The 10,739-nt window shown below is 42.0% G+C and overlaps 1 protein-coding gene across 1 annotated transcript; it reads right to left on the bottom strand.

Annotated features, from left to right (window-relative positions):
* Positions 1-2,146: 2,146 nt before the first annotated feature.
* On the bottom strand, positions 2,147-8,024 carry PIGP (phosphatidylinositol glycan anchor biosynthesis class P). The gene is made up of 4 exons (XM_018555158.1): positions 7,933-8,024; positions 5,362-5,434; positions 4,265-4,383; positions 2,147-2,290 (listed from the first exon to the last, which is right to left on the bottom strand). Exons 1-4 carry the CDS (start codon positions 8,012-8,014, stop codon positions 2,151-2,153), a joined length of 414 nt encoding a protein of 137 aa, XP_018410660.1. The 5' UTR covers positions 8,015-8,024; the 3' UTR covers positions 2,147-2,150.
* Between the last annotated feature and the right edge of the window lie 2,715 nt (positions 8,025-10,739).

The following is a 10,739-nucleotide window of genomic DNA, read 5'->3' as shown; positions in this document are numbered from 1 at the left end:
GTCCCGGCTACATCTTTCCCAGCAGTTTCTGGTATCAAACAGCAGGAACGAGTGTCACCTCCACAAGAGTGATTATTGGGAACAGATCCAGGAAAACACAAACTTTATAATGGCAATTTAGATGTAAACAATTCCTCTGATTTGTGTGCTTCTATGACTGCTAACTGGGCCGTGAACCTTCAAGGAGTTGTAAAGTCCCAGCATATCCTCTCCTGTTATAGCATCAGCATTGTAATAGGAATACATACTAGAGATGTATATAATGCAATCAAAGCTTACTTGAAAAAATCCCTTTTATGTAGTGAGTGCTGCCTTCTGTCTGCCCATCACTTCCAACAACTTCCTGGATTCCCAGTGTGCTTTGCATCTCTTTCCCTGCTGCTTGATGTGATGCAATCTCCATTTCTCAAGACTACATATCCCATTATACATTGCTTCCAGCAAGCAATGCTCCAAGCTTGCTCCGGTGATGGACTTCAGTCTCAATACAAATTCGTAAACTAAACATGAGATTGTAGTTCATCACGGAAGTGAGTTTGGAGCGGTGACTACTTTACAACACACACAGGGACCATGGGGAACAAAAGTAGCCACCCACCAGAAGGAAGGACAGTGTCAGCACCAATTCAGAGATGATTTGAGGATCTACAGCCGAGTGATATACAAATAAGATACATTTCTGTTAATAGTTAAAGGTACTTGAATGTATTTTTAAAATTTAACTCCTGAGTTGAGTGTCACTTAAGATGAACACCTCTATATTGAATAAGGCCAATAACGCCATGATGGAGGTTTAATGGTTTACGTTGTACCTCATAGTTCGCAATCCTCTTCAAAAAAAAAATGTGCAGTCCTTTAGATCTATGTCACTGTCTGGTGAAATGGTACTTTGTATTATTAATTTTATTGTAATATTTGATGCAGAGACTGTTAAAGAGATGTACTAGGATATACAGTATGCCTGCATTAGATCTTTAAAAAGTTAAATCAATGAAAAGTTCAAGAAGAGACAAAATGTCCACATCAAGTCTGAACCTCAAATAAGAAAGGGGTTTAAAGCAGAACTCCAGCCAGAAAAAAAAGATAAAATAACAAATCCAACTTTTGCTGCAATATTCCACTTAATCCAGGTATTGTTCCCAATGCTTCAAGCTCGCTCCTGTGATGGACTTCAGTCTCAATACAAATTCGTAAACTAAACGTGAGATTGTAGTCCATCACGGGAGTGAGCATGGAGTGGTGACTACTTTACAACACACAGGGACCATGGGGAACAAAAGTAGCCACCCTCCAGAAGGAAGGACAGTGTCAGCACCAATTCAGAGATGATTTGAGGATCTACAGCCGAGTGATACACAAATAAGATCCAGTATTGTTAATTGTTAAGGTACTTGAATGAATTTTTTAAATTTTACTCCCGAGTTTAGTGTCACCTTAAAGTGATATTAAAATCAAAATGTGTTAAGCTATTTCAAATATTGATTAAATCACTTACAATAGATGCTGCTTCCTGGTGTCTAAAACTTTCAATTTCCTGCAGAATCAGTTGCTTTCCTGAACACTGGTCCTGATATCCTGTTTTAGGGTGTCTCCTTTCTCTTGCAGTGTCTTATGCAGTCACCCTTGTGTGTGATAGTAAGCTGTGTGTGTCTCCACAAACAAACACACAGACACAACAAGGCAATACATTCCTCTTCTCTCTTCTTCTCCTTCCTTCTCCAAGCAAGTAGATAGACAACTGCAGGAGACTTTGTTCTCCCTTGTGATCTTATACTGGACAGGAAGTTCCGGGAAGTTGAGCTGTTTGGAAACTGATAACTGTAAGTGTTTGGGCAAAAATGTAAAGAAATACTTTGCTGGATAATGTAGATTTGTTTCTGAAATCATTACTGAAAAAAGATTGAGAGTTTAATACTACTTTAGGGTAAATGTAGTGAACTGACTATAACACAGTGCCAGTACTTCCTGCAAACCCTTAACAGGCCTGATTGGTTTTACTTCTTGACTGTCGTTGATCATCGAAGAAAGAACTCAGACTTTGAATTTTTAGAATAAACTTTATTATAAATAATATGTAAACATTGAATCTGTCAGAGCTATTTGACCTTTATTATAGAAAGGAAAAGGCCCAAAAATCTAGAAGGCCAGGCCTATGACAGGGGGGTGCTTGCATTATGTCTCCAGTGCGGAAGGAAGAACATTCTGTTAACCTCGCTGATCGGAATGTCTTGCAGGGTCGGAATGGCATCCTTACGAGTCCCTTTGATCTTCTGCTTTTTGGCATATGTGTCTATAGTAAAAAATTAAATAAAAAAAAGGTAAGGGCAACTCCAAACAAACAATCCCTTCCCGCAGCCAATTGGGCACCATGGAAGGAGCTTGCTTCCATGTCTGGGAGGAGCTCAGGTTTGGACCAGATCTGATTCGAACCTGAGCTCTTCCCTAGTCATCATCCGTTCCTTTTGCTGCTTATGGCCACCCCTCCTATTGAAGTGTAGGCGTATGTATGGTGACCAACATCACAGTTCCTTAGGCCGGGCATAGGTGTCATTAATGTTATTTATCGCAAGGACTGGTTGAGATCGTGATTTCACATGTGTACCAGACGTGTAAAATCTTCACGTGGATCAGAAGATAAATAAGTCCATCTGTGGCCAGCGTTAGGGCCTGTGTTGACGGCCTTTGGGCTTGTGTTAATGGCACTAGTTTAAAGCTGCCCATACACCTTGCGGTCTTCGGATTAAACTTTTTGTCGTACGATTTTCGTATGGTATCCCCATCCTGCCCTAATTATCACAAGGTTCAATCAGCTGTAGTTAAAAAAAGCACCTGGACGAATTGTGGTAATCGACTGCATGTATTTTCATCTGCGCATAAGCAGTGTTAATCATACTAATTTTGACGTACGGAAACGCCACCAACATTGCGAAAATCGTACGATTGACAGAAGTTTTCTAACCTGCTGGATAGTCAAAAGTCGAATCGATTGTACAGTATTTGCGGTTGCACACTGCCCATCAACCTTACGAATATCGGACGAAAACACGATCGCTTACGTAAGGTGTATGGGCACCTTTAGGGGCTTCTGAGATTATTCTGAATTCATTAACAGGTGCATACAACTTGCAGCTGAGCTCCTCTTGACCTGCTTCAAGCAGGATTTCCAACCCACAGACATGTAGAACCGTCTGACGGGAACAAAAGCCCTGCAACAAAGCTCCCTAGGCTACCCATAGGCATAAGACAACGGTCAAACCGATCATTTGTTCTCCTGTCATACAGAAGATCCTTTGAACATCACAAGAAAAATGCATCTGTAGAGCTGACATTTTTTTTTTCTCTTTTTCGTCTCATGATGTTTTTCATCTGCCTGCTTTTCCATGTTATTGTACATGAACATCTCCTACCTAGAAACAACATTTTCTATTAACACCAATTACTGCATTCATATGCAGTAATTGATGTAAACAACCTTTTTCGGTGGACAGGGTTGATGGTGTCTATGGAAAGACTGCATCTTTCACAGATCTTTTGAAATGTCATATTTACGGTTTACCACACAGAAGCATAATATAGATCCACCAATTACTCTCACTTAAGTGATGCTGAGCGGAGACGAAGTCACACATACACGTACGTAGGGCGGAGAATTCGACGTCACTCTTCTCAGCTGAGCCGGATGGACGGAAGTCCCATTGCACCCACAGATTTGTACTGTGGTGTCCATTGGACATTTCTTTTATGCCTTTTGTCACCTGTGACATTGTGAGTACCTGCTTTTATTCAATACATTTTATTTTTTTGGACGATATGCACTATGTCTTCTTTATATTTTGTCTCCCTTTAAAATGATGATGTTATTTGCGAGCTGAGGAGGTTATCTGGTCTTCATGCATACGGGCTTCCCTCCCCTATTAAGAAGCGAAACGCGCTTTGAGACCTAGTTCTGTGGGTCTACCTCCCAGGTGAGCACCGTTACAATTTTTGCATTCACTGGGTGGAGGTGAAGGTCTGTCTGTGGGAACTGCTTACTTGGAAGTTTGATTCTATCTAGTGGAGGACTATCGCCTGCATATGTTTACACGATTATAATTGTTGCACATTAGACTTTGTTTTTATCACTCTGTTCTCATCTTTTCATGTTTTGATATGCTCTTTTGAATATTTTTTAAAGCATTTACTCATACAACTTATTGTTATATCACATATTTCACTGAATTCTATATATTTATTCAACTCGGCACATGATTGTTATACATATTACCTGTGACTGTCTGTATGGAATCTAGGGGGGCCGTACTCATCAAATTCACACCGAACATAAAGACATAAGCAATGCCTATAACCACCATGAGATACACAGGAACAGCCACAGCCCAATACCTTACAAATGAAATGAAAAAAAAATTGCAGGTAAAAGCACAGAAAATTCAAGTATGTTACATTCTTACTTGCAGTGTTGTTCCTTTTCATAAATTAAAGTATTTTTAACTGACTGGCAATGTGCTTTGAACTTGCTAGAAAATCTGACAACACCAAAAAGAGTAAATTGCCTAGCACAGCCCCTCCCTCCCTGCATGTCATAGCCTTCTCTTTTACTTGGAGTATCTAATTTCTGTCTGTGCTGGAGCAGCTCCTTTGCTGCCTCCTTTTTACTTCCCAACATGCAGCAGCTGGGGCAGGAGCAAAAGTGAGTACCATAGAGTCACTGGAGTGTCAACTCAGTCTGCTGGGTCTCCGACATCACATCCAAGATGGCGGCACCCAGCTGCAGTCTCAGGGCTTTTGGATGTCTATACAAGAAAGGCTTTTTCATGTTAACAGCATGCATAAAATACATTATCGTATATGCAGATATGTAATAATGAGTCTCTTTAAACTACTAGTAACATATTATAGCAACTTATTTATAAAGCCCAAAATATATTAGACAGCACCATTCAAGTCCTAATATTATTATTAAATACCCTAATACTATCATATTATCTAGTGCTATAGGGCCGTATTAGCCTTATGGAATTTACAAGCAGCTGCTTTGGGCCCATTAGTCTAAGAGGCCCACCAGAGCCACTGCCTTTTCTAGCCTAAGCAAATCAGCATAATACCAAGGCCTGCAGGTTCGGGAGCTCAGCAAAAGCATGTATGTTATATAATGGTGTCCCAGGATTTCTTTTCAAGTATATGTATTACCCCCCCAGTCCCAAGGCATTACATCTCTGCGACCTGATCACATGTACACGCAACCGATCTGGGGCCATATTTCAGAGTGGGGAGTGGTGTCATTTTTACATTCGGAACCAACCATTTTGCCTCTCCCTATTTATATATAGATATACACACACACTTTAAATTAGTACTCACTTTTGAGGCCAGTAGGTCAGTCCTAAGGAGTGTAACCATGATTCTGGAATAAAAGCCCACGTCAGATACAGGACTGGTGGAAAGAAATGTCAAACACATAACAGTGAGATGGGTTGCAGAATAATTTATGGCCTTGTACAACCTCAATCATCATTACCATCAATCATCAATCACAATCAATGTTTGTGGCCCTAGAATCAATAAATATGACCCTTGTGCTATTGAGCACCATATTCCTAAACTTCCATTATTTTACTAATTAATAACAGGCTGACTTATCCACTTTTGCAGACCAGACTACAATAACTGTCCTGGTGGGAAAATGTAAGATATAGAAGGAGAGGAAAGAACGGGTAATATAAAGTTACATAGACATTTAACAATCTTCACCAGTCTTTCTCAACTGTCTTTTTACAATGGATGAGCCCTGGAAACCCTAGACATTGGAAAAGTGCCCCTATACATTGGTTGTATTTTAATTATTATTTTTACATTTTTATTTATTTTATATTTGTTTAATTTTTTCACTTAACTTTATTGCTATCACACAGGAGCTAACAAGTCCTTGTGTGATAGCATTTAAAGGATAACAGCTTCTCCTTATTGAACCGGTCACTTCTAATGCAGGAGTTCTAGCACAGTACTGTGCTGGAACTCCTGAGGCAGATGAGATGGGAAGGCTGCGAGTGCAGCTCTCCCCTCTCACTTTTTACACAGAACAGAGCGGAGAATGGACGTTCTCCGCTCTGCTCCCCGTTCTCCATCCTGAAATGATTGCCGGGGAAGGAGGCGGTAAGTAGGGAAGAGAGGCAGCCAGAGATGGGGGCGGGGGGTGGTGGACGACCTGCAGGCTTATTACAAGTGATCTCAGCAGCATCGCTGGGAGCACTTGTACTACATGAGGAGCGGCTTCCCTGCTCTACATTTAGCAATGTTTGTCCAATGCAGGGCAATTTCCTGGGAAATTCTGCCCTGATTGATGGGGTAGAATTCATCTCTTTGACACTTTCAGTTATGGGCACAATTCCTCCTAATCTGGCCACTGATGGGGCACAATTTCTCAGATAATGGTATAATATTCCTTCACCAATACTAAAAATGAGGCACTGTTCTCCTCATTGATACCAATGGTTGGGCACTATTCCTCCCACTGACACCAACAATGGGGCATTATCTCCCTTACCAATGACTACATGAGCTAGGTCTTTCTTTTACTCCTACTGACTACTAACCCCTCGGACATTTCTTACTCCTACTGATCACCAAGCCTGGGGCATTTATCTACTTCCACTGGTCATAGTACAGCCCTCCTGAAGTCTTGAGGATATTAAACTGTCCCTTTGTTTAAAAAGTTTGAGGACCCCTACAACACATGATACAAGGGTGCTAATGTGCTCAGTAATAAAATAAGAGTGTGGTGGTGAAAGACTTTAGGATTGCTTTAATACAAACCCCCAGATTGAACAGATGGAAATACAACCACTGGGGGAGCATTTTCCTTTCTGACATTTTATTATTATTATTATTCAAGGACAAACAGGAATGCTTCAGACACACATGCCACCTAGTGGTAACACTATCCCGAATTACTTACAAAAGTCATACAAATATAGAATATACACTATATGACCAAACATTTGCGACCACCTGACCATCACAACTACTTTACTGCTAAAAGTATTGGAACCCCCTCCAAATTATTATGTTTCGGTGTTTCCAGCAAATGGCACTGTTAATGCTACAGCATACAAAGACATTTTAAAAAATAGTGTTTCCAACCATGTGGGGAAGGCATGCTTCTGTTCCAGCACAGAGCCTTGACCTCAACCCTACTGAACAGCTTTGGGATCAATTGGAACAGCAATTGAGAGCCAGGTCTTCTCCTACAATATCAGTACCGGTCAACCCTAATGCTCTTTCGGCTGAAAGGGCACAAATTCCCACAGACATACTATGAAATATGTTGGAAAGCCTTCCCAGAAGAGTAGAAAGAGTAGAGGCCATTATGGGGGGGAGGGGGGGGCTGCTGTATTAATGGTTTGGGATTGGGGTGTCCAAGAAGCTGAAAAAGGTTTGGCCACATAGTGTGCTTTGCCACCTAAAAGTGAAACTCCAGCTTTGTTTTAGTATAAGAAAAACAATCAGTTCCCTATAAGTGAACCATATACACACCAAGGATTACTGATCCCCAATGTTTGGCAGAAGCAGGGATTGAATAACAAGAGGGGGGCTGATGGGGTAATGACACTTGTATGTGTACAAACCACAATACATGTGCAGTCACCTTGCGGGTTGATCATTAGTTCTTGGTGCTCATGATTTGGTGCAGTTCGATTTGGTGAGCTCTTGGTGTGGCTTCTCTCTGCATAGGATAGGTTATGTATTCTGCCACAGGAGTTAATTAAGGTGTAAGGATTAGTTTAGGGGGTTTAGGATGCTCTCATATGCCGCACAGTACTAGGCTCATGATGCCAATAACATTAGTAGTCTTTATTAATGACAGCTTTACTTTTTAGTATCATATAGATCTGTAATAATTAGATATTGCATCATCAGGTTTAATATACTCACTGAATCCACATTGAGAAGCCAAGTAAAGGACGAAGCCATAAATGGCTCTCTCCGGCAGAGGAGATGGGGAATTCTCCACCATTCTATTACCTGTAATAAAAATAACGCAGAATATAAACCATTGTCAGTACTAAGCAAAAGAGAGGTATGAACTTGAACAATATGCACACCATTTATCAAAGCGCCGTGAGGAAATGTTAATGCTCCTAATTTTGGTACATAAGCACTCTACAATACCCAGCATTTAGATTTGCAGCTTTTACAGTATGGATATATGAATAGTCATGCATGCCTTCCGAGCTCCGATGACTGCAGACATCAGATAACATCAGTACTTGCTGTCTTGGTGGCTCTCAATATCCTACAGCATGTGGCAGTCTATGAAGAGAATTAGCATGCATGGGTGTGAAACCCTGATACTGGACATGCTCACTGCCTGCTTGGAGGGTATTTAAACACCTTCCTTTCTGGTGGCTGATGTTGTGCCCTATCGCTAGCTACCCTGGAGCTAAAGTGCTAGAATACTTACCGGTTAGTTGCTGAACCAGATTCACTTAACCATTCTCCTGCCTGCCATGACCCCTGTATAGACCCGACTACTTTCTCACTTGCCATCTGTCTTGATCCCTACTTGGACCTGATTACTCTCTCAGCTGCCTCAACCATTGCCTGGACCTGACTACTCTCTTTTTTGTTGCCAGCCAAGGCCCCTGCCTGACCTAACTACTCTTGTCTGCAGCTTTGAACAGCCTATGCACCGTAGCCTCCCTGTTCCAGTCACCCCCTTGGTTAGGCGATCCTCAGTGCCGTGACCTTGTGTCAGTTTGCAGCAAAGAAAACCGTGATCAAAAACGTTTCGGCCGATCTCCATCATTAAGCACTGTGGTGAAGACCAGCTGTCACTTGTGCCTTAGATGAGCCTACGCCACCTCCCAGGGGGCACCATAACACCTATGCACATACAGGTGCTGACTGTGCAAACTCATCTCACATACAGATGACTTCTGGGTTGCGTTCCCCTAGCTTTCAAACTCGAGGTCACAGACAAAATCCAAAATCTGACAAAAATGGCTGAAGTTGGAAGCTTCTGAAAACATTATAAAATACTGTTATCACTAAACTGTACCCACCTAGTGGTGCTTGTACATGCTTCAGTTGTGTTCTCTAGCACCCCAGGAGCCGGGAACCCCAAGACAGTCTCTAAGGCCCCATTCACACTAAGCAAAATACCTTTTGGAGCGGATGCGAATGGCCTGGATAGCGCGACTTTCGGGGCGACGTTCCAGCAACGGTAGCGCGACCTTCACCGTCGGGCTCCATTAAAAAATAGAAAAATACGACGGAAAAAGGATCCTGCTGGAGCGACAGCGACTAGCGACATGGAGCAAAGACAGCTCCATTGAATAGCATTGGCCGGCGACTTCTCGCCATATCGCGCGGCAAAAATGCGGGATATCCCACTAAGCGATTTGTCGCGCGATTTCAGCCGCGATATCGCGCATTTTGCAGCGTGATTTTGCGAGAAGTCTCCGGCCAATACTATTCAAAGGAGCTGTCTTAGCTCCACGTCGCCCGTCACTCCAGCAGGACCCTTTTTTCAGCAGATTTTGCGCAATTTTTCTATTTTTTAATGGAGCCCGACGGTGAAGGTAGCGCTACCGTCGCTGGAACGTCGCCCCGAAAGTCGCGCTATCCCGGCCGTGCGGATCCGCTGCAAAAGGTATGTCGCTTAGTGTGAATGGGGCCTTAGGCAAAGCTCAACCCAGTCCTGCAGTGTCAAGGGCAGTCTGTCCCATACTGCACCTCCTTCCTGGCCAGCAAGGATGACCACTCTAAATATGGGTCAATAGTAAAATGCATAAGGGCATTAAACCATTCCTTGATACTGCTGGGGGTATCAAAATTTGCATAAGAGAGTGTCCAAGGATTCAGGTCGATATACCCCAAACTGTTGGGCAGGAACAGAACCAGGAACTGTCATAGGAAGACCTCAGTTAGGCATTTAGTTTAAACATCTGTGTAAAACTTTCAGCAGTTTAATAGCGTGAGGTTTGACAAGGAAAGTGTTGGATAATTGCAAAACTGTGTTTTAGATACGATCACCATGTTACAGAAAGTAAAGGTGTATAGTAGGGAGCCAACAAGAATGGCAGTCGCCACACTCACTGCATCACAAAGGTATTGGAGGACGTCAATTAATTCATAACAGAGCAGTAATAGGGGCTTGAGGAAAGACAGCGTAGCCTGGCCACCATTTCCATCTGCTGCATTCTCTGCCAAGTTCATCACTCATCCATGGCACATCATACATGTAATGACATACACATAGGGGATTAACAGCAAAATAACTGTATGCAGTAAACGTAGGCAACCAATCCAGGTTTAAACGTTAAAATATATCTAAGAACACAACTGTAATATATTGCAATTGATAATTTATGTTTTTGTTGTGTGGTATTTTAGAAAAAAAATTTAAAAAATTATCTATCTATCTGTGATAGATAGATAGATAGATAGATAGATAGATAGATAGATAGATAGATAGATAGATATATATATGAGAGAGAGAGATCGATAGATAGATAGATAGATAGATAGATAGATAGATAGATAGATAGATACCTCTCCCATATATACACTGAGTGGCCAGATTATTATGACCACCCCATCAGTACTTCGTTGGGCCACGAGATGACTTCGTTGGGCCGCCTTGTGACTCCACGAGATGTTGAAAGGTGATGCAAGGAATCTGACACGGCACTGTTGTCCTTCTGTTGTCTTGTACCCGTCTTGCCACTCTCCGTTCT

The sequence above is a fragment of the Nanorana parkeri genome, unplaced genomic scaffold (genome assembly GCF_000935625.1).
Source record: "Nanorana parkeri isolate BGI_ZX_2015 unplaced genomic scaffold, ASM93562v1 scaffold186, whole genome shotgun sequence".
Lineage (NCBI taxonomy): Eukaryota > Metazoa > Chordata > Amphibia > Anura > Dicroglossidae > Nanorana > Nanorana parkeri.
This window is presented reverse-complemented; position numbering and strand designations above follow the sequence as displayed.